Source organism: Anolis carolinensis, unplaced genomic scaffold (assembly GCF_035594765.1).
Source record: "Anolis carolinensis isolate JA03-04 unplaced genomic scaffold, rAnoCar3.1.pri scaffold_11, whole genome shotgun sequence".
Classification (NCBI taxonomy): Eukaryota; Metazoa; Chordata; class Lepidosauria; order Squamata; family Dactyloidae; genus Anolis; species Anolis carolinensis.
This window is the reverse complement of record NW_026943822.1, coordinates 25,673,079-25,697,662: the sequence shown is the minus strand read 5'-3', so window position 1 is coordinate 25,697,662 and position 24,584 is coordinate 25,673,079. Positions and strand designations below refer to the sequence as shown.

The 24,584-nt window shown below is 45.3% G+C and overlaps 1 protein-coding gene across 1 annotated transcript; it reads right to left on the bottom strand.

Annotated features, from left to right (window-relative positions):
* Positions 1 to 118: 118 nt before the first annotated feature.
* tbc1d2b (TBC1 domain family member 2B) lies at positions 119 to 24,369 on the bottom strand. The gene is made up of 13 exons (XM_062963300.1): positions 23,845 to 24,369; positions 21,156 to 21,309; positions 16,699 to 16,864; positions 12,543 to 12,703; positions 10,674 to 10,894; positions 8,610 to 9,002; positions 8,410 to 8,520; positions 7,153 to 7,340; positions 4,105 to 4,614; positions 3,859 to 3,976; positions 3,244 to 3,429; positions 2,191 to 2,312; positions 119 to 2,086 (listed from the first exon to the last, which is right to left on the bottom strand). The coding sequence occupies exons 1-13, from the start codon at positions 24,202 to 24,204 to the stop codon at positions 1,891 to 1,893; spliced, it is 2,886 nt and encodes a 961-aa protein (XP_062819370.1). The 5' UTR covers positions 24,205 to 24,369; the 3' UTR covers positions 119 to 1,890.
* Between the last annotated feature and the right edge of the window lie 215 nt (positions 24,370 to 24,584).

The following is a 24,584-nucleotide window of genomic DNA, read 5'->3' as shown; positions in this document are numbered from 1 at the left end:
GTATATAAATATGTATTCGTGTATACACTTTGGTAAATGTTTGTGAATATTGTAGAGGCAATCCAAGGCCAGGCTGGTTTGCCGGCCCCGATTTAATGAAGACGCTGAACTCAAAGGCCATAGAAAATTGTTTTTATTGCCGGAGTTGCAGTGCAACAATTCCTGGCAAAACCAGGTTGTGCTTCAAGACGGCAACCTTTTCATTGCATTACACCTTGTTTCCAACAAGAAAGATTTCCTGTACAAAAAGAGATAGGAGAGTATAAAAACACTGAGGAGAGAGACCCGCTTGGCTTCCTTCGGGAGAGAGAGACAAGGAAACACAACGGCAATACGTACAAAGGTAAATCCAGCAAAATATTAACGGGAAACAGCATTTCGAATCCAAGCCTGGAAACACCTTCTCTAGGAAGCCCCTCCAGGAAAAGCAGGATTTTGTGCAAAACAGGTGTTCGTTGTGCCCAGCAAACCGGATTTTTGCATTGATATGTGTGTGTGTGTGTGTGTGTGCATATACATATACATGTGTGTATATATATATATATGTGTGTGCGCATATACATATACATGTATATATGTATATGTATATGTGTGTGCATATATATACACACACATATATACATGTATGTATATATATGTATATATGTATGTATGTGTGTGTATATATATATATATACACACACACACACACACACACGCACACACTGTGCCGTTTCAGCAAATGTGAGCTGCGTGGCTGCAGGATCCGTGTCTCTGTGCGGCTGAGGATCCGGCCCAAAGAAGCCGAAGCTAATACTTAAAACAGGACATGCATAAAATAGTCGCATATATGATATGTAACACATTTTGGGATTCTGTAGAAAGAAGCGACGCCCCAAAAAGGCCCCAAAAGGGAAGAGTTGGTCCGTAAGGAAAGGCCCGTCTCCCGTCATTCATTCACATCTCCGAGCTTTTCTTTCTTTCTTTCTTTCGTTCTTTCTCTCTGCGTTTGGTCCAGGACGGAGGAGAGGGAGAGGCTCAATCCGCATCCAGGTGCAAGGAAGGGTTCTGCCCCAGGCACGGGCCAACTCCAAACTACAACTCCCACAACTCCTAACAGCCCAAACATCTGGAGGGAGGGCCAAAGTTGGCCTATGCCTGATCTGTATGTAGGGTTGTTTCCACGTCATCCTACTGTCCTTTTTGCAGGGGCTTGTGGTCCTGTCTCCAGACTTGGGTTCATTTTGGACCAGCCAGCGCTGCTCCTTTCACAGCATCAGGCCATCACACAACAATGACGTGGTAGGGGAACAAGTTCTCTTTGCCGCAAGAGTCAGATTCTGATGATAATAAATCTTCCCTGTAGGTTGCAGTTTGGAAATGACTGGTCTTCAGAGAGAGAGGATTGGCTTCTTCGGACGCCTCACCCCTCTCCTTTGGCACAAAGTGTGCTCTCGCTCCTCCTCTTTCTTAAGAGGTTTGGCAAAAAGATTTGGCTCCAGGAAGCCTCCTCAACGTATTTTCCTCCCCGACCTGAAGTATGTGTATATATACTCTCAATACAAGTCAATATTTGGACTAGAATAGGCCCTCAAGCAACCAAAGGCTGAGACAGGGGCTGAAACACTCGAAGGTGAGAAACCGTTGAGAACGTGGTGCAAAACAGGGCAAGGTTTAGGAAGTGGGGGCTTGCTTGCGACACAGGAGGAGAGTCAGAGAGAGAGAGAGCCAACAAGGCAGCTCAGCTGCAGTCAGCGAAGTGCTCTGTGCAAAGCAAGGAAAGGCCTCTTGAGAAGACGTCCGCCCGGCGGATTCCCATTTGCGGGCTGCAGGGCGGGAGGAGGGAGCGCCCCTGCGATATGGCTTTGAAGGAGGGGGGACGGGGGACGGGGCGGCCGGGCCCCTCCCGCGCTAGGCGTCCTCCTCGTCGTCGCTGATGAGGTCCCTCTTCTCCGGGTGGGTCTCGCGCTCGCGCAGGAAGTCCTCCCGCATGGCCTCCAGCTCCAGCAGCTCCAGGCGCACCTTCTCCAGGTGGCAGGCCCGGCGGTTGCGGATCTGGCGCAAGGGGAAAGGGTTCAGGTCCCCAAAGGCAATGCCCAGCAGCTTCCTGCAAAAGAGAGAGAGAGAGAGACAGAGAGAGAGAGTCAGAACAGCCCCAGAGCAGGCGTGGGACAACAACGTGTTTTGCATCCCCTCCCTCGGCCCCCTTACCTGGCGTCAAGGACCGTGTGGGTGAAGTACCGGAGGTACTTGAAGATGGACATGGAGTCCTGCAGCTTTAGGATCTCCTCCTCTTTGTATTTGAAGAGCGCCAGCGCATACCGGAAAATGACCTGGAAGAGCCAAAGAACAGGGGACTCAATGCCATCCGGGAGGGAGAGATGGTGGCAACACACTGCGCCCTGCACTCGCCAAAGCTCACTTCTGCAAAGATCATAAGCTGCCATAAGAAAAACCCATGCTCACATGGAATGAATGACGTAGTTGGGGAACAAGTTGTCTTTGCCGCAAGAGTCAGATTATGGAAGCCAAGATCCAAAAGTCTGCTCTTGGCTGTCTTGGATATCTATCTATCTATCTATCTATCTATCTATCTATCTATCTATCTATCTATCTATCTATCTATTTATTTACAACATTTATACCCCACCCTTCTCACCCGAGGGGACTCAGGGCGGCTTACAAAAATTGGCAAAATTGAATGCCCAAAAATGCAATCATAAAAACAGAACAATACATTCAGAGCCATTAATAACATTGTTAGAACACATTATAGATCGGTAGGTAAGTATTATCATTATTTTCCTATTGCTCATGCACCAGTCCAGCTTATTTCTATTTCTATTGGAAAATCTTGATTGATTTACTGCTGTAGTAACTCTTGTTTTATTGTCTTACTGTGTTTTATTTTTTTGTATATTGTTCAATGTATTTATGCTGTTGTTTTTGTAAATTGTGCTAGTTGGGCCTTGCCTCGTGTGAGCCGCCCTGAGTCCCTGTGGGGAGATGGTGGCAGGGTATAAATAAAGTTTTTATTATGATTACTATTACTATTATTATTATTATTATTATTATTATTATTATTATTATTATTATTATTATTATTATCTCTCTATCTACTGTTGTTGTTCTGTTCTGTTCTGTTCTGTTCCTCCTGCTCCTGCTCCTGGAGGGGAGCTTCCTACGCGGGAAATGGGGGGCGGGCGAGGGCGCGGCAGCAGGAGCCGTGGGTGCCGAGGGCAGGAGGCCGCCGCGCTCGCTTGCCTTGGGCCCTTCGTAGAGGAAGGCGTCCCAGATCCGGAAGAGGATGTCGCTGACCACGCTGTCCACGAAGACCACCAGGAACCAGTTGAAGGTGATGAGGGTGTAGTCCACCCGGTGGAGCTCAAAGTGGGCGGCCAGGCGGGGCAGCTTCTCGCCCATCAGGTCCTTGAAGACCCTCTGGTCCACCTGCAAGGAGGAAGGAAGGAAGGAAGGAAGGAAGGAAGGAAGGAAGGAAGGAAGGAAGGAAGGGACAGTCCATCTTTCCAGGGTTCGAGGCACAAGACACAATGGAGGCTCTGCCGTTGCTACCAGCACCTGGCTATTTCAGACGGTTGATGCAGATCTCTCAAGTGCTCCCACCTGCTGGTTCTCTTTTCGGCCAGACAACTAGACCTCTGCACCCCATCTGTCCTTAATTGTAGCCGGCCGGACTAATTCCCAAAGGTCTCAAGGGATACCATGATGCTGGAAGGGGCCTGAGAAAGGCCCTTAGGCCAGCCTAGCTTTGCCTGGCTGCTTTAACCGCACCCCGAGGGCTCTCTCTCTCTCACATACACACACACACACACACAGACGGACGGACACAACCCCTGGCCAGCCTTTCAGGCGTCACACCTGGGAGCCCAGCAGAGTCTTGGTGTAATAGTCCCGGGGCATGAAGACCTCCACGATGGTCACCAGGCACCAGAAGGCGTCCTCCTGCTCCAAGTAGAGGAGCGCAATGGCCGCCAACCTGTCCAGGAAAGGAAGTGTGCACACATGGCTCTCTGCACTGCTGGGTGTGTACAAGAAGCTCATCAACGCAGCCCTCCCTTGCACACGCATGCACGCACTGCGAGCGCCGGGCCACGCGCTGCCTACCTGTTGAGCCCCTGGCAGTAGCCGATGTCGGGGTTGCGCCAAGAGAAGGCGAGGAGCACGTTCCGGAGCTTCTGGATGCCTTCGGAGGCCGGGGAGGAGTAGTGCTTGTTGTTGGGCAGCGTGCGGAGCAGGTCCAGCTCGATCTGCTTGGAGGCCGGGTTCTGCTTCTTGAGGGCGTTCTGGAGCAGGCCCTGGAAGTAGCCCGGGTCGGCGCTGGCCCGGACCTTCTTGGCCTGGAGCCCCACGCACCACTTCCACAGCTGCGAGCGGTGGGCGTGCGGCACCCCCGAGCGCACCAGCTGCTTCAGCTCCGGCGAGCGCGCCATCTCCCGGTGCAGGGTCCCGGCCAGGAAGTTCTCCCACTTGACGCCCACCGACATCTCCTGGTGCTCCGCCAGCGAGAGCGACTTCAGGTCCAGCGCCCGCACCTTGGCCTCCAGCCGCGCATCCTCCTCCTCCTCCTCCTCCGCCTCCTCCGGGATCGTCCGGAACCCGTAGATGTCGTACTCGCTGCGCAAAGGGAAAGCGGCACAGGGTCAGGCGTGGCAGAGAGCCCCGGGCTAGCAGGACAAGGTCCAATCTGAGCAAGGCGCACGCCCAGCCTCAATGGAAGGCCGTGGCAAGCTTCCTCTAGAGCAGGCCTGCGCCAACTTGGGCCCTCCCTCCAGGGGTTTGGGACTGCAGTTCCCACCATTCCTAACAGCCTACCAGCTCTTAGGAATGGTGGGAGTTGAAGTCCAACAACTAGGCACCTCCACTCATCTAAAGATGCTAACATCCAGAAAATCAATTTCACATCTAAGCAGGGCAGCCGGACTATAGCCTTAATATCCATGTTTTTATTAGTTCTTGGTATTTGTTTTTACTGGCTAATGTTTAAAAAATTTTTGTCTATTGTTGTGTTTTATATTGCTATTGTTTTTATTCAGGCTTGGCGGGGTATAAAAATAAAGTTATTATTATTATTATTATTATTATTATTATTATTATTATTATTATTATTATTATTATTATTAACCATATGCCAATGCGCAAATGACACCTACGAACTACGGATTGTTTTGCAGAGGCCGTCACGCCACTCAAGGCGAGGCCTTTCCAGGCACCTGCCGCCAATTTATTTCCCTCCCGGCTGGCCGCTCCCTTGCGCTCTAACCGCTTATTAAGCCAAAGTGGTTAACCAACCGACATGCTCTGAGTAAGAAAGCACGCCTGCTCGGGCCTGGGTTGGCGGAGATGGAGCACTGGCAGCAGGCCCGCCCTGGCAAAGCGGCTCCGGAAACAGCCTCACTGGCCTGAAGGCAACAGGACCGTGGAGTCCGAGGGACATTAGAAGGCGTCTCCGGTTTGAGGCAGAAGAAGAAACCATTGGTGCGCAGTATAGCAGCACACTCCTTCTACAACACTGTTGGGTTATTATCTGTGGACTTTTAACACCCCAACTCCCATTATCCACAATCCCTGGAACAAACAGGAGGTAGTATAAAACTATTTGCACTTTTCTGGCCCACTGCCCTTTTTAGGAGCCAACCCAGGTTTTTATCAAAGTGTGTTTATTGTTTATTTGTTTATGATTTGTTTTTTATTGCTGAGTTTTATATTGTTTGTTGCCTGGGCTTGGCCCCATGTAAGCTGCCCCAAGTCCCCTTGGGGAGATGGGGCGGGGTATAAAAATAAAGTTATTATTATTATATTGTTATAGAGCCTGAGCAATGTCTTGAGGACGTCGTCTTACACATAGATAGCCTTTTAGAGTGATGCTGGTATGATCCTAGTAAATATAAACTTGGTATTATTCTGGTTGGGGCCTGGTGGTGGCTCAGTGTGTTAAAGCGCTGAGCTGCTGAACTTGCAGACCGAGAAGTCCCAGGTTCAAATCCCGGGAGCGGAATGAGCGCCCCCTGTTAGCCCCAGCTCCTGCCAACCTAGCAGTTCAAAAACATGCAAATGTGAGTAGATCAATAGGTACCACTCCAGTGGGAAGGTAACGGCACTCCACACAGTCATGCCAGTGGCCACATGACCTTGGAGGTGTCTACAGACACCTCCACTATTGCAACCTCATTGTTTTTAATTTGATGTTTTAATTCTGTGTTGTGTTTCTTCACCTACTGTGTATATTTCATTATTGGTTTTTGTTTTTGTCCTTTGATGTTTTATATTTTATCATCGCTTGTATTTTGATTTTGCTGTAAGCCGCCCCGAGTCCCCTTTGGGGGAGATGGAGGCGGGATATAAATAAACTTATTATTACAGTAGAGTCTCACTTATCCAAGCCTCGTTTATCCAAGCTTCTGGATAATCCAAGCCATATTTGTAGTCAATGTTTTCAATATATCATGATATTTTGGTGCTAAATTCGTAAATACAGTAATTATAACATAACATTACTGCGTATTGAACTACTTTTTCTGTCAATTTTGTTGTAAAACATGATGTTTTGGTGCTTAATTTGTAAAATCATAACCTAATTTGATGTTTAATAGGCTTTTCCTTAATCCCTCCTTATTATCCAAGATATTCGCTTATCCAAGCTTCTGCCGGCCCGTTTAGCTTGGATAAGTGAGACTCTACTGTATTATTATTTTATTATGACACAGCAAACAAGATAGACATGCTGGATTTCATATCACAAAATCACAAGTTGAACACTTCCCAAGTGTCTAGGACTGTGTGATGTATTTTCGGATGATGCGTGCAGATCTCAGTAGGGTGGCCTTTTGCAGTTGGCAGACTGTGATTTTGTCAATATCTATTGTTTCCAAATGCTGGCTGAGATCTTTTGGCACGGCACCCAGTGTGCCCATCACCACCGGGACCACCTGCACTGGATTATTATTATTATTATTATTATTATTATTATTAGGCTTAGAAATGGAGATGAGCACCAACCCGCAGAGTCGGACACGACTGGATTTAATGTCAGGGGAAAACCTTTACCTTTTACCTTACCTATTACTCTGGCCATCTGACTGTTTTGGTCTCGTATTATTTTTAAAGAAGACTCCCTTCCAAGGACCATGGGAGGGAGTGGGAGCGTGCACTCACCTGACCGTGTGGGGCTTGAAGACCTCTGGCTGCTCGGTGGTGTCGGCCCGCAAGGCGTCTTCCAGGAGCTGGGCCACCACTTCGTGGCGAGGGCTCTGCTCCTCGGAGCACACGGGCGCCTTCATCTCTTGCAGCAGGATCAGGTACTTGCTCTCCACTTGGCAGTGCTTGGCTTCCAGGCTGGTGTACTGCGGGAAACATAATAATAATAATAATAATAATAATAATAATAATAATAATAATAATAATAAGAATAAGAAGAAGAAGAAGAAGAAAACTTTATTTATACCCCGCCACCATCTCCCCGTGGGGACTTGGGGTGGCTCACAATGTTACAAAAGTAACAGCGCAAATACACCAACAATATACACAGTTTAAAACACAAGAAGATAATAAAACAGAAGTTAAAACAAAGGTTTATACAACAGTAATAATATTAAATAACCACCAATGCCATTCAGTCAACTTCAAAGGTGGGGGGGACGGGACTATAGCAGCAATATAAGATAAAATCATTAGATTAAAATACCTGATGAAAGGAACCTAATAGCAATAATAATATAATAATAATAATAATAATAATAATTTTATTCTTGTACCCCGCCTCTATCTCCCCACAGGGACTCAGGGCGGCTTACAAATGCAAAAGAGTATACATACAAAAACATCAAATACCGAAAACGCACAAATGAAAAATTAAAATCAAACCATTAATAAGACAAAGTTAAAACACATCAATAAAAAGCATAAGGATGGGCTGATCAAAGTGTACTAAGTGAGACTTGTAAACATGGAGGAAGTTAAAAGCGCTATAAGGACATGGGGGAGAACCCAAAAGTGAGTTGAACCCTGAGGCTATATAGAGAAATTACCCATACCAAACACCAAAGAGACAGGAACACAGTTGCGGTGTTTACATGTTTGGGTGCCATGGATTAAACCCTTGTAGTAGTAGTATTATTATTATTATTATTATTATTATTATTATTATTAGCATGAGCATCATGGAGTTGCAAACTATTGCATCTATTGCAGGCCTGGGCCAACTTGGGCCCTCCCTTTGGGTGTTTTGGACTTCAACTCCCACCATTCCTGGAATCAGGCCCTTTCCTTTTCCCCCTCAGCCACTTAAGCGGCTGAGGGGGAAAAGGAAGGGGCCTGAGGCCAGGAATGGTGGGAGCTGAAGTCCAAAACACCCAAAGGGAGGGCCCAAGTTGGCCCAGGCCCGTTCTAGTATGTCACAGCCAACCGACCCACCTTGACCATCAAGTCTCGTTCCCTGTTTTCGGCATTTCTCCGCAAGGCCGAGAGCTCCAAGATCTCCTTGTTGAGAAACTTGTTCTGGGTCTTGTAACCCTGAAGGCTGTCCTGCAAAAATGCAGAAGAGACACGGGATTGGAAATAAACAAAAGGCCGAAATGAGAGGAATCCAGGAGAAGATTTTTCCATGGCCTTACCTTCAGCCTGTTGAGCTCCTCTGGGTCTCTGTTTGTGGAGGGAGGCGGGGGGCTGGACGCGGGCCCTCCCTGAGGCTCAGAGGCCCCTCCCTCGCTGAGCTCCCGGGAGAGCTTGACGATGACCTCGTCCTTGGCCTGGATGGTCTCCATCAGCATGCCCAGCCGCTCGTTCAGCTCGCCCACCGTGCCCTTCAGGGCCCGCAGCTCGGCCTGCAGGCTGTCCTTCTCCAGGGCCAGCCTCTCCAGTTGGTTGTTGAGGCCCAGGATCTGGCCGTCCTTCTGGTGGAGCAGCTCCAGCTTCTCTTTGGCGGCCCCGTCCTGGCAGAGGTGGCCGGCAAAGTACCTGTCGTACTGGGAGGACCTGACCGTCTGCTGCAGGAGCCGCACCAGTTCCTAGAAGGGGAGAAAGAGACCGATGCTGGGCACGAGGGGATGTAAACACGACAAGACAAGGCAGAAAGCCAGCTGCATCTCTCTTCTCCAGAATTCAATCAGAGCCTAGTGTCCAGGTCAAGGGAAGACCTACTCCCACTCTCTTCTGCTTTGGTCTCACTTGGAAAAATAATACCCCCATGTCCCTTTCTGAGCAAAGCAAGTCAAGAAGGACAAACTGGAAGGGGTCCAAAATGGCCAAAGATCTGGAAACCAAGTCTTATGACACAGGGTCTACTTCCATCCCAATTTGCACTTCCAAGAATTTGCAGCACTTTAGCAGTCACCTCGTGTTTACAATATTTATATGGTGCACCTTACCCAGTCTGCTTTTACAATCTCTCCGTTTTAATCCATGTTTTTATTCGTTCTTGTTTTTTACTGGCTAATGTTTAAAAAAAATTTAATTGTGCATGTTTTTGTCTATTGCTGTGTTTTATATTGCTGTTGTTTTTATTCGGGCTTGGCCCCATGTAAGCCGTCCTGAGTCCCCTTTGGGGAGATAGAGGCGGGGTATAAAAATAAAGTTATTATTATTATTATTATTATTATTATTATTATTATTATTATTATTATTATTAGGAAGGACACAGGAAGCTGGGTATCCTGAATTTGGGGAAGACTGAGAGGTGAATGTAAAGCTACCCCTGAATATCTGAAGGGACGTAATGTAATAATAATAATAATAATAATAACAATAACAATAACAATAATAATAATAATGTGGTGATGGGCACATTGGGTGCCGTGCCAAAAGATCTCAGCCGGCATTTGGAAACAATAGACATTGACAAAATTACGATTTGCCAACTGCAAAAGGCCACCCTGCTGGGATCTGCGCACATCATCCGAAAATACATCCCACAGTCCTAGACACTTGGGAAGTGTTCGACTTGTGATTTTGTGATATGAAATCCAGCATATCTATCTTGTTTGCTGTGTCATAATAAAATAATATTATTATGTATTTTTGGATGATGCACGCAGATCCCAGTAGGGTGGCCTTTTGCAGTTGGCAGATCGTAATTTTCTCAAGTCTTATGAGGAAGGACACAGGAAGCTGGGTATCCTGAATTTGGGGAAGACTGAGAGATGAATGTAAAGCTACCCTTGAATATCTGAAGGGATGCAATGTAATAATAATAATAGTAATAATAATAATTTTATTATGACACGGCAAACAAGATAGATATGCTGGATTTCGTATCTATCTTATTTTCTCTGTCATAATAAAATAGTAATAATAATAATAATAATAATAATAATAATAATAATAATTATTATTATTATTATTATTATTATTATGCTATTTCTTACCTACCTCTCTTCATGGCTCAAGGCAGGTCACAGCACAATAAAAACACACAAGCATTGTAAAAATTCTATAAGCACACCTATTAAAATATATTTCTATAAAAGATACATATTAAGAAGTATATCTATAAACACATATTAAATACCCCTATGTGTGCATTTCACAGACTCCACATAGAAGAAAAGAGGTTCCACCCAAACCTTAGAAAGACAGTCTTGCCGGTAAGACCTGCTTGAGAATGGACTAAACCCCTCCTGTGAAGGCCCTTGTGCTCCCTCCCTCCCTCCCTTCCATGGCTGTATGTAATTGGAAGGTACCTTCTGGCTGGCCAGCTCCTTCTTCAGGGCCTCCAGCTCCTCCTGCTGGCTCTGGAACTTCAGCTGCATTTCGGACGCGAACTTGCTCCCGTTCCACTCGACGGGAGGAGACTCTGCCGCGCTGTTCCGGTTCCTGCCGGGCCCAATCATGTCCTTCAAGGGGCGCCTGGTTTTGTGGGGAATGCGGCCAAAATCGAACGGGAACGCCGCACCGCTCAGGCCTGAGGAATGGGAGACACAGTTTCCCCAGTTCAGATCAGACTCTGGCTAATCGCCGGTGTGTTACCCTACATGCCTGTGCTTGGTCACTAGATCTAAGCAGGACTAAACGAAAAACATTTTGAGGTTGTTCAACTGCATGCCAATTGGTGCAGCTAGAAAATCCCTAGAAAAGATACCTTTCATTCATTCATTCATTCATTTATTTATTTATTATTTGCTACATTTATATGCCGCCCTTCTCAGCCTGAAGGGGACTCAGAGCGACTTACAAATTAAATTAACATACAATATTATATTATTAGCATAGTACAATACTGGTAATAAATTACAATATATTGTAATATTATTAGTAATATTACATGTAAATATATAATATATAATTAATATTATTATATTGTATTATTAGTATTACAGTAGAGTCTCACTTATCCAAGCCTCGCTTATCCAAGCTTCTGGATTATCCAAGCCATTTTTGTAGTCAATGTTTTCAATATATCATGATATTTTGGTTCTAAATTCATAAATACAGTAATTACTACATAACATTACTGCGTATTGAACTACTTTTTCTGTCAAACTTGTTGTATAACATGATGTTTTGGTGCTTAATTTGTAAAATCATAACCTCATTTGATGTTTAATAGGCTTTTCCTTAATCCCTCCTTATTATCCAAGATATTCGCTTATCCAAGCTTCTGCCGGCCCGTTTAGCTTGGATAAGTGAGACTCTACTGTATATCGTATTACAATATAATATTATGAATATTATATGTATATACAATGTGTTATAATTATTATATAATATTGTAAATTATATTGTGTGTGTGTGTGTGTGTGTGTGTGTGTGTGTGTGTGTGTGTGTGTATATATATATATATATATATATATATATATATATATATATATATACTGTATATATCTATATATATAAAAGAGTGATGGAATCACGGCAGCAGACAAAACAACAAAACTACAGGCCCTCCAACTTGGAAATTTGACAACACAACCCATCATCCACGCCTCTAGGTTGATACAACAAAAAGAAAAGAAAAATAAAGTCCTAATTAGAGGGAGAGTAATAATTTCTTTTATCCAATTGCTGCCAGTTAGAAAGCTCCTCCAACTTGGTCTCCTAGCAACCCAATCAAAAATAATAAAAAACACTAAAAATAATTAAAAACACTAAAAAAAATTAATACAATAAAATACTGTAATAACATAAAATAACTAAAAATAATACAAGAAAATAATAAAATATAATAAATAAAAAGATAACTTACAATAAAATTAATTAAATAATACAAATAACATCAAATAAAAATTACACAACAATTTTTAACCAATACCACCACCACTTTGCCACAGCAACGCGTTGCCGGGCACAGCTAGTATATATATATATGCACACACACACACACACACATATATATATATTTTTTAAGGAATCTCTAGGTCCTGCAATGCACCTCTGTGGTATGCTGGGACCAGAAGTGGGGGAGAAGTTTAATGGCATTGGATTGTATCTAGAGTTTCACGTAAGAGCAATCCAGCCAGGAACGTACCCATTGTGGGTACCGAAACCTTACTGTAACGGAAGACTATGCCTGTATCATTAGGTGGGAAGGAGCCCGGCAAGGAGAGTCCCACCTTTGCTGGGTTCTGCCGCAGGCTTCCTCTTCTCCTCGTGAGCCATCGACTCCTCCAGCTCCTTTGGCGTGGGGTCCAGCATCTCCCACTCTTCGGTGTAGAAGACGCTCCGGCGGTTTTCGCCGCTCCCTTTCCCAGGCCTCAGGTGAGACACAGAATTCCTGCAAAGGACAGAAGGCAAACAGGGTTATGGCTTTGAAGTCCTGCAGGCTTGGCAAATCATCTGGCATCGCTCTTTAAACAAGGGACGCAGAAACGACAAGCGGCAGAGCAGCTCGATTTCCAAGATCCGTTTCCTTCACTTCGGAAACCCATCAAAGCAGGAAACCCACTTATAGCACACGACTACAATGCTTTGCAGACTGAGGCAGCTGAAGCCTCAGCAATTAACTGGCATTTTTATCATTAAAGAAGAATCCTTGTCCTAGAGCCCAGGAAGCCAAACACAGGTTCAAAAAGCTTCCTTGCCTTTCTGTTAAGATTCTCAGAATGAACTCAAACACATGTGAAAACAATAAAACAACTGAAAAGGAGAAGAGAGATTTTTCCACAGAAGAACGTGCAAAATGTATCCCGCTGGAAGGGCAAAAGCCTCGACTCCTCCGCAGCTCATTCTTCAGTTTGGTGCTTAAAAATCTTGCAGTGTTTTAAAAAAATAAAATCCACCCATGTCCTGTAATCCATCCAGAACCAAACACAGCTCGGCAATCCCTGTGACCCACAGGTCTACATATTAGGGGCTGAACTACAAACTGGAACTCTTTTCTTTCCTTCTCCTGTTTCTAAACAAGCATGCAAAGCAGCAGCCGGAGAACCACAGGTCTTCGAAACAGCAAAGAAAGTGATTGAAAGGCAGCTGGACAACTTGACAGGGAAGTAAACCCCCAAAGAGGCGAAAGCAAAAGTCCCCGTTGCAAAATCTCAGGCTGCCATTGCTCCGCTGGAAGGTTACTGGAGTGCGTTGTGCTTTTAAGAGGGACCTCCTTCCAGTTTCACAGAGTTTCCAGAGTGTTTTTTTTTTAAACTAAACAAACCAGCCAATGTTTCCTCCTTGGGCCCATGTGACGGTGGAGCATTATCATCCGTGAGGCCGTGCCCTTGAGAACAGCGCCTGCCCTTCTTCTCTCGGTGATGGGCTTCCTTCCTCGCATGGTTCGGCAGCTGTTGCAACATATGAAGGCAGCCTGGTTTTGCACAGAGACATGCGCAGAGCATGTGACGGAACGGCTGCAGTGCTGAAGGGGAAGGCCTGAGGTTGTGGGGAAACTCAGCAAGATAATGACTTCTAAGAAGGCAAACCATCACAAACTGGCATGCAACTGGTGCCAAAGTTCCTCTGCAGCGTTACTGTTTGCCCCTTCGGTTCAATGTTACATCAGAACCAGATCCTGGTGTTAAAATGAGGAGTGTGGCGCACAAACGGCAGGCGCAGAAACCGCTCAGGGCCTTCTATGAACAGTTTGCAAGGTCCAGTGGTTCTGAAGCCACAGGGGACCTTTTCTGTGGCCAAACTGAGAAGAACAGGGGAAATCGTAGAGAGTATTCAGACCCACAGCTCTTCTTCTAAATGTCTTTTTCACAACTCGGTAACAGGGCTGCGGGGAGGACGGGGACGCTATCAGCCACACCAAAGTGACCGGGAGGAAGCGGGCCTTGTTTTTCCAGAGCTGCCAAGGAAGCCACCTCGGCAGTCTGTAATAATGTGGGGAGACGGGCGCACTTGTGTTGCTGCAGCTGGGCATCAATGGGGGGATCCCTCCCAGGGCAGCCTTTGCGAAGGCAGGAAGGGCTGCTGAGCAGAAGCACAAAGCAGCAGCGTTGAGAGAAGCAAGACCAGACGAGGCCGTTGCCAAAAGCCGGCCAAGGTCAAAACAGTGGTTTCAGCTGCCTGGCAGGCCTCGCAATGGGGACAATACGCCTTTTCAGAAAGAGGACACACAAAGGCCGGGGTGTCCTCTTTGACGGCATTTGTCTCGAGATCTGTATTTCAATGACCTGGGTCTGTTAAACAGGAGGAACCCAAGCACTGTGGTCTGCATGTCCCTTTCAAAGAGAGCTATTTCCTTGAGTCCTATGCGCCATCAAATCTAAAGTGCACCTCAATTTTCAAAATCCCGTAACCAAAAAAAGAAAAGTATTTGCTGGTGAATGTAATGTGCAACAGCAAAAAGGTCTGTCTTTGTAATTTGGCACAAAAAAGGTGCAGATTACAGTTGCTGCCTGCTTAGGATTCCTTCCTCAAAATCAAAAGTGTCTGAGCACCAAAGCTTCCAGCAATGGAAAAGGAAAACCTTGGGGTAGATCCATGCTCTAGAATGATTCCGCTATTGCAGGCATGGGCAAACTAAGGCAGCCCCCTGGGTGCTTTCCTCAGTCTCTCTCAGTATAATAATAATAATAATAATAATAATAATAATAATAATAATAATAACAACAATACTTTATTTATACCCCGCCACCATCTCCCCACGGGGACTCAGGGCGGCTCACATGGGGCAAGGCCCAACTAGCACAATTTACAAAAACAACAGCATAAATACATTGAACAATATACAATAAAAATAAAACACAGTAAGACAATAAAAAAGAGACAATAAAACAAGAGCAGTGGCCCACTGCGTCCTTACGCTGAAAGGACAGGGAGGAAGGTATGCAGCAGCTCTGGAGTGCTCTCAGCCACAGCATGTCTCGCCTTCCTGCTGCCATGAGGACAGTGTTGAACAGCCCCGTCTTTATGCCGGGAGGACGGCCTGAGGAAGGCTAAGAGCGCTCTCAGCTGTCACCCATCCCGTCCTCCTCCCAGCATCATGCCAAGAGGACAGCCCGAAGATCGGGGGAGGAGGATCGGGGCATTTGCTGCATGTCTCATTTTCCTCCTTGGGTAATGATGGGGCGAGCAGCTCCATTTTTATGCCAGGAGGACAACCTGAAGAAGTTTGCCCATGCCTGCACTATTGCCTGCCTCCCAGGCTTGGTATGAAGACGACAGAAACAGAAGTGCCGTGCTACAGCAGCCTGTGTCTCAAGTGCATCAGGTATCGAGAAGAAGAAGAGGAGGAAGAAGAAGAAGAAGAGGAGGAGGAGGAGGAGGAGCTGGAAGAGACCCCAAAGACCATCCAGTTGCCCTTCCCACAGACAGCCATTCAATCATAACAGTTATAATAATAATAAGAAGAAGAGTTGGAAGAGACCCCAAAGGCATCTAGTCCAACCGCCACCAAAGCCCCAACTGATGGCAATCCATCCAAAATAATAATATTAAACAGTTTCGGCGTTTCGGAAGAGCCTGAAAACCTGGCTTTTCACCCAGGCCTTTGGCTAAGATCGCCCATCCCCATCATAATTACAATTATACTCCTCGACCTTTTGTACTAGTCGCTCTTTTCCTGATTACTTGATATTAATTCAGGGCTCCTCTCTACCCAATGTGACCTTAAATGAATCTATTGCACTTTATCTATGTAAAATTTGTAATTCATAATGTGCACCTTGCTTATCCGCTATTGCAACTTCATTGTTTTTAATTCGATGTTTTAATACCGCATTGTGTTTTTTTCGGCTGCTGTGTATATATTATTATTGGTTTTTATTATTGTTCTTTGATGTTTCATATTTTATTTTATCATTGTTTTGTATCTGATTTTGCTCTAAGCCGCCCCGAGTCCCCTTCGGGGGAGATGGAGGCGGGATATAAATAAAGTTGTTATTATTATTATTATTATTATTATTAGTTGGAAGATACCTTAAAGGCTATCTAGTCCAACCACCTGCCTTCATGCAGGAAAACAACCCTCAAAGCCTAGGGCCTTTTACCCTAGCACTCAAGACCTGGCTCTTTACTAGAGCTTTTAATCTATGTTAATTTTATTAATATTTTTATGTATGTGTTTTTATCCTTTACAATTTTATCTTGTAAATCGCCTAGAGCATCATGGATGGAGGGCGATTAATAAGTAATTAAATGATGATGATGATGATGAAAGCCCTCCAAAATGGCTATCCTAACTCAACAATAATAATAATAATAATAATAATAATAATAATAATAATAGGAGTTGCAAGGGACCTCAAGGGCCATCCAGTCCAACCCCCCCCCCTCCCAGCATTAATACAGGTATCGAGGAACACAACACACACATGCACAAGCCATACTCACTTGATCTCAGCGCCCCATTGCTTGAGGGAGAAGTTAATGGCACTGGGCTGTCCGGGGGCCGGGTGGCAGGCGGCTTGCTCTCCCACCAGCTCCGTGGGCACCGCTTCCACCGCAAGGACGTTCCTGGCTCTCTCCGCAGAGGCATTTGCGGGCAGAAGATTCACATCTGAGGGCAAGGCACGCCGCTATTCGTTAGTAATACACACACGCACTTCACATCAGCCTCATACCTCCTAACGCTTTCATGGGGCTCACCTTCATGTGCTTTTAACACAGCAAATATTCAATTCTTTCAAACACAATACCTCCGGAGCAACACATGCCTCCAGAAGACCTCTGTTTCAAGGTGAGCAAGTTGAAGATTGCAGGCACACCTTCACATTTTTCCATGACATAGAACGGCCTCACACTCTGCCAGAGGAGGAGTGGATTGAGCAGGAATCTCCTGGATGGAGTCAACCAGCCTCCCCTGACACCTCAAAGAGAGCTTGAGCTTGCTTTGTTGGCCATTCACACATCCCTTTTTTTAAATGGTGGGAATGAGTGCAAAGCCACGCTGCATTTCTGTGAATTCTTTCCTCTAGAACAGTGATGGCCAACCTATGACACACGTGTCAGCACTGACACACCTAGCCATTTTTGCTGACACACTGCCGCATGCAGATTGATTGGATGACTAATGTCTTTTGTGGCCAAATTTGGTGTGATTTGGTCCAGTGGTTTTGTTGTTTACTCCATGGGAATTATGCACATAACATACATACATACATACATACATACATACATATACAGTAGAGTCTCACTTATCCAAGCCTCGCTTATTCAAGCTTCTGGATTATCCAAGCCATTTTTGTAGTCAATGTTTTCAATATATCATGATATTTTGGTGCTAAATTCGTAAATATCGTAATTACAACATAACATTACTGCGTATTGAACTACTTTTTCTGTCAAATTTATTGTATAGCATGATGTTTTGGCACTTAATTTGTAAAATCATAATCTAATTTGATGTTTAATAGGCTTTTCCTTAATCCCTCCTTATTATCCAAGATATTCGCCTATCCAAGCTTCTGCTGGCCCGTTTAGCTTGGATAAGTGAGACTCTACTGTATATATAATCATTCTATTATTATTCTATTATTATTGTAGTATATTATTATATTATAGGTACCATAGATTGTTGTACATGGAAATAATGGTAGTAAATAGTTTTTGATTTATTAAATACAGTTATATATTACAATTATATATTGTTGTTATTTAAACTATATATGTTGTGAAATTATGGTTTTTTTTATTGAAGTGACACACAACCCAAGTCATGCTAGGTTTTTTGGTGAATTTTGACACACCAAGTGCAAAAGGTTGCCCATCATTGCTCTAGAAGATGACAACCATTAGCCCTCCAAGTGTTTTGGACTCCAACTCCCACCATTCCTAACAGCCTCAGGCCCTTTCCTTTTCCCCCTCAGCCGCTTAAGCGGCTGAGGGGGAAAAGGAAGGGGCCTGAGGCTGTTAGGAATGGTGGGAGTTGGAGTCCAAAACACCTGGAGGGAGGATCCAAGTTGGCCCAGGCCTGCTCTAGAGGATGTGTAAAGATACAGTTGTCCTATTACTAACTAATATACAGAATGGAACAATGGTAACAGACAAATTATAATCCTTACAGGGGCATGAGTAATACACAAATACAAACTGTTTACAGCATTACATCAAACATTATATTCATGTTTGTATGTTTTTTCAGTAACAAATAAGTCTGTTCAATAACTGAGTACAACACTTTAAATTCCAGTATTGTCCCACGTAGATAAACGTCTTAGAAATGCTTGGTCAAAGGAGTAAACAACTGTGTATTTTTAAATATAGTTTACAAAAGCTGCAGAAAAGTCTACAACAAACGCTTGAAAGAACCTTCAGAAGCTACCTGAAGAAGGAATTTTGATCCAGAAACAAGGGTTAAAATATACCCGGGAATCCTTGTTGTTTCTACATTCCTTTGTTCTACAATTCTTTATGGTTTACATTCCTTTTGCGCATCTCCAAAACATTAACTTACATGGGACTATGATGAAGTTATCTAAAGTGTGAACCACAATACACAGTTGTTTACTCCTTTGACCAAGCATTTCTAAGACGTTTATCTACGTGGGTCAATACTGGAATTTAAAGTGTTGTACTCAGTTATTGAACAGACTTATTTGTTACTGAAAAAACATACAAACATGAATATAATGTTTGATGTAATGCTGTAAACAGTTTGTATTTGTGTATTACTCATGCCCCTGTAAGGATTATAATTTGTCTGTTACCATTGTTCCATTCTGTATATTAGTTAGTAATAGGACAACTGTATCTTTACACGTATTATAGATTTCTGTGTACTTTAGTGGCTGCTCTAGAGGATGGCAACCATCATCACAAAAGCCACAAAATGTTTTTGCTGTAGATGCATGAATAAAATATTCCATCGCGGATGTGATTTTCTAGCTTGGAAAAAGCCAAGATCTCTGAACACCCATTATCCATATTATGTGTCACCAACAATCATTGCCACTGAACTGGCAAAAACTTAAAACCAAAAGAAATATGACTGTGGGCTGAAGGCAATCGAACACAGTTTCTGATACAAAGGATCTTACTAACATATAATAATAATAATAATAATAAGAATAATAATAATAAAACAACTTTATTTTTGTATCCCACCACATCTCCCCGAAGGGACTCGGGGTGGCTCACATGGGGACCAAGCCCAAATACAGCATAAAACACAATATTGTATTTATTTATTTATTTCTCACATTTATATCCGGCCCTTCTCACCCGAAGGGACTCAGGACGGCTTACAACAGTGGCAACAATTAGATGCCCATACAAATCAATATAAAACAACACATAAACCAGTTAAAACTATTAAAATACATTATGAATTAAAAATATACATATAAAATATAAAAAATATACATATCAAAGACATCATGACCAAATCCATACAAATGTGGCGGGCGGGCTGCACATTAAATCAGTTGCCAAGTCATTTATCAAATGCAATATCAAATGCATTTAAAACATGTAAACATTTAAAAACAAGCATATAAAAACAATAAAACATAGATCTTTGCCTGTTTGAGAGATTTTTAATACGGCTGCAAGTTTCCTGACCCCATTCCTGATGGCTATAGGTCACCACAGACCAGTACAAACCTAGAGAAGAATCCAGTGCAACTTTATGGTCAACTTCCATAGAAACTCATAGAAAAGACATCATGACCAAATCCATACAAATGTGGAGGGCTGGCTGCACCTTAAATCAGTTGCCAAGTCATTTACTGTAAGAACAGACACTCAGATGGTGCAGCCATGGTGAGGAACAGGTCTATGTCTCAGCTGCTCTTGTTTACGGTTGATTTTCCCATGCAGATTGATTTATCGACTTTGGAACAAGGACAACATTTCCTCAGCACTCTGCAGGCCATAACTAGCAAGAGATGCTCAGGTTCATCAGGCCTGTCTTAACACATCTCTTTTTCTGAAGCTTAAACTCCTGTATGCACTTTTACCAACAGAGACTTTCTTTCATCAATCAATCGCATGTGCAATTTGATTTAAACGCAGGCATAACTAAATGCCGAGTCCAGCAAATTATTTTTGATTGAGTGAATAATGTGAGGTGTCCCATGAATGAAAGCAAATCCTTCACTATTCCTAATACTGCAAAGTACACTTCTCCCTACATACATTCACACAATCCTAGGAATCAAGCCAGAAGGAAAGACAACACAAGCATAGCATTTATTACAACATCAGAGAAAACGGATTTTCCAATTAGAATAATTTGCCTCACATGAATAGCACAATGGTGCCCATACAAAACACTCCGCTCTGTTTTACATATCCTGCCCACTTCTTGGTAAACATGAACATTAAAAGGAAAGTGAGCATGAATGGGCCTTCTTGTTTCAGGCTGAAGACAAGCAGCAAAAGTAACGTTAGAAAAAAATCAATGATAATAAAAATAACAATAATGGAACCAAGATATCCAATTTTTAAGTTTTCTTCCCAGAGTTTCATATTCTAAAAAGGGATGACTGTGGCCCCTTCTGCACTGCCATATAAAATCCAGATTATCTGATTATATGAGTGTGGACTCATATAATCCAGTTCAAAGCAGTTAATATGGATTATCGGCTTTGATAATCTGGATTACATGGAAGTAGAAGGGGCCTGTAACAAATGCATACTTGAAAGTAACATAATGAAGCTACCTTTCTTTGTGATCTGCATGTGCAAAGGGGCCTCAACTTCCCAAACCAGCCTCTGATGCTTGAAGATGGCAGAGTAATGGAGACAACACGAGACTGGGACTGAAGGTGATTTGCAGAAGATGGGATGGAATAAGGAGCAATGGTGCAATTCAGACACTTTCTCTGCACCCTTTCAAGCCATCTTACCAGCCTTGTCTTTGGCCACCAGTCCCGTGGAGGAGTCGCACGGCGTCGGGGAGGTGCGGCTGAGCCTCTTGGCTGCATCCAGGCTGTTGCAATATTCCCACCGCTTCTGCTGGAGTTCCTGCAACCAGTACGTCATGTCCTGGTGCGTGGCTGCCTGTGAGGGAGAAGAACAGGGCACTCTGAGGATGTCCAGAAACACCCATTGTAAGAACCGGGGGCTTTGGGCCCAGTTCTCCCCAACACAGCATCCTCAAATTAGTTGCCCAACTTCTCTTTAAATATCCTCAGCAAAGAAACCCATCTCGGTGGCACTTACATATTAAAAGTTGCCTTTACAAAAAGGAGCAAGGGATACACACGCTGAATAAAAGTATTTCATGAAGTGACGAGAAACAGGACGACAACACGAAATAACTTCTAGCTCACATTGCTGTTGACTAATTGACTTCCTTTTGCAGCAAAGGAGGTCAAGGCCAATCAATGCCTTCTGGCCACAGCAGTCCGAGGCTGAAAGCAAAAGGCTGAAGGCAAGCTTCCAGAGGCAGGCATTCACTCTGGGAAAGGCACAGAATCTGATCGGGAAGAGACCGCATGCAACTGGTAGATTTGGGGAGGGACGGGAGGGGGAAACCCACAACTTAAGAGGAACAACCGGTTGTTAAACGGTTGCATTGCCCCATGGCTGACTAATGGCACAATGTGCTGTACAGTTACTCAGAAGTCCCAGCGTTGCCTCAGCGTCTGAGAGGGAAAAAGGAAGGCTGTAAGGAATGGTGGGAGTTGGAGTCCAAAACACCTGGAAGCGGGGTTACATTTTGCCCCTGCCTGGCTTAAGCACAGAGTCTGATCAAAACCCCTGCCAACAAGCCTCCTCTGAAAGGAACTGCCTCCAGCAACCAGAAATGGTTGGCAGTCTCATCCGTGACAGACTCTGGTTGGCTTCCAAGACAGGTACAGTAATCTGGTGCCAACGGGGCCTTTTGGCCAGCGACTCCGGATAAGCAGGCTTCCACCAGTGGCTGCAATCTAACGCCGGTGACTTCTCTGGAAGTGGGCCCCACAAGACAGGAAGGAAGAGGCAGGCTCCCTTCTCGGCGGTTGTGCAAGTGCTCCTTGCAAGACTTGCGTGCACTCTCTGGGGGAGATGAAAAGCCAGCCCGGAACTGGATCGGAGCAAAAGGTTCTCTAGTGGGGTGACACAGGATCCAGTGCTGTTCAGGATCTTTATTAATGACTTGGATGAAAGTTTAGATGACGTGCAGATGGGACCAAATTGGGGGAGAGGGATAATACTCCAGAGGACAGGCTCAGGATGCAAAAGGACTTCAGCAGATGAGAGAGATGATTGGCCAAAACTATGTTTTGTTTTGCACTTGTTGTATTTTGTATTGTGTGTCACACCTTGAGTGTTTCATGAGCCGCCCCGAGTCCCTCTGGGAGAACGTGGCCGGATATAAATAAAGCATTATTATTATTGGCCAAAACTAACAAAACTTTATTTATTTGTTTATTTATTTATTTTATATCCCGCCCCATCTCCCTGAAGGGACTCAGGGCGGCTCACAACAGGGAAAAGCCCGAAACAACAACACAACATATTTGACAAAAACTTAAAACATTCCTACAATACACAAAATTAAATAATGGACAATATGTTAAAATCCAAGCAGATAAAATCAGAGTAATTAAAAGCAACCAGCGGCGACAGGTTTCATAAAGTGCTGTACCATGGAAATAAGTAACAGTGATAAACAAAATGCATTTCAACAAGGACAAATGTAAGATACGACACATAGGTACAAAGGTACAGAATGGGTGATGCTTGGCTCCACAACAGAACATGTGAAAAAGATCTCGGAGTCTCTTAGTGGAGAACGAGGTGAACATTAGCCAAGAGTGGGACGCAATAACTAAAAAGCCTTTGCATTCTGCTTTGGTCAGACCTCTTCCCCTGGAAGGGCACTGTGTCCGATTCTGGGCAAAGCAATTCAAGAGGAACATCAACGCTAAGCTGGAAGGCGTCCAGAGGAAGAGGGAGACTGAAAGGATCAAAGGTCTGGAGACCATGAATAATCCCTATGAGGAGCAGTTGGCCAGGCCCGGGCTGTGGCGCAGGCTGGTGAGCAGCCAGCTGCAACAAATCACTCTGCGTTCGAGGCCAGCTCGGAGCCTGCGTTTGTCTCTCTCTCTGTTCTATGTTAAGGCATTGAATGTTTGCCTTATATGTGTAATATGATCCGCCCTGAGTCCCCTTCGGGGTGAGAAGGGCGGAATATAAATACTGTAAATAAATAAATTGATTAGCACTGAATAGCCCTGCAGCTTCAAAGCCTGGCTGCTTCCTGTCTGGGGGAATCCCTTGTTGGGAGGCACTAGCTGGCCCAGTAAATAAAGAGCAACACTCAGAAAACGGGGGAATTCCAGACACTGAACAACTGGGGCCAGCTAACACCTCCCAACAAGGGATTCCCCCAGGCAGGCTTTGAAACCGCCAGGCTATTAAATGCTAATCAATGTTTTTTGTTTGTTTGTTTTTTTCTTGTCAGGAGCAACTTGAGAAACTGCAAGTCGCTTCTGGTGTGCGAGAAAATTGGCCGTCTGCAAGGGCGCGGCCCAGGGGACGCTGCCCGGATGTGCCGATGTGTCTAGCATCCTCGGAGGCCTGCTTCTCCCCTCGCCTCTCTCTCACCTTGAGGACGGCGACTTCCCCGCCGGGCGCGTGCAGCTCGAAGGCGGTGGGCCCGGCCTCGTCGTGGGCCGCCGCCGCCTCCTCCTCCGCGGCCTCCCCGTCCCCGTCGTGCGGGGCCGGGCCGGGCCTGGGCCCTGGGTACGCGGCGAAGGCGGCTCCGGCCACGTCGAGGCTGGCCAGGGGCGCCTGGGCCTCGTCGCGGGGGCTCCGGAAGGCGTACAGGGCGCAGCGCCGCGGCTCGAACACCCACCAGCGGCTCCGGAAGGCACGGCCCCGGCCCCGGCCCGACAGGTGCCCCAGGTAGCCGCACAGCCGCCGCGGCCGGGCCTCGCCCTCCTCCCGCTCCGCCGCGGAAGGCATCCCCACTTCTGCCTCTCCCGCCCCACAAGCGCTAGGCCTTCAGGCCTCAACACTTCATTTCCCAGGATCCTCCACCATTGGCTGCCCCGGCCGAGGCCTCTGGGAAGTGAAGTCCAATGAGACTGTGGGCGCCTCGGACGGAGGACAAGGACGCGCCCACTCCTGGCAACAAGCCTCAGTCCGTCGGGACTCCGCTTCCCAGCAGCCTCCGCCATTGGCTGCCCCAGCTGAGGCTTCTGGGAAGAGAAGTCCAAAACTACTCGGGAGCCTCCGGCGGAGGAAAAGGCCCCGCCCACTTCTGTCTCGCCCTCCTCACAAGCTTGAAACTTCATTTCCCAGCACCCTCAGCCATTGGCTGCCCTAGCCGAGGCTTCTGGGAA

What these genes read in the sequence shown, in the direction of transcription:
- tbc1d2b (XM_062963300.1), bottom strand. Translation starts at nt 24,204, where the DNA reads ATGCCTTCCGCGGCGGAGCGGGAGGAGGGCGAGGCCCGGCCGCGGCGG. An exon ending in AGGAGCTGGCCAGCCAGAAG is followed by an intron (nt 9,003 to 10,673) that starts GTACCTTCCAAT and finishes CTCCCCTTCTAG; the next exon opens with GAACTGGTGCGGCTCCTGCA. An exon ending in AGACTCTGCTGGGCTCCCAG is followed by an intron (nt 3,430 to 3,858) that starts GTGTGACGCCTG and finishes TCCTCCTTGCAG; the next exon opens with GTGGACCAGAGGGTCTTCAA.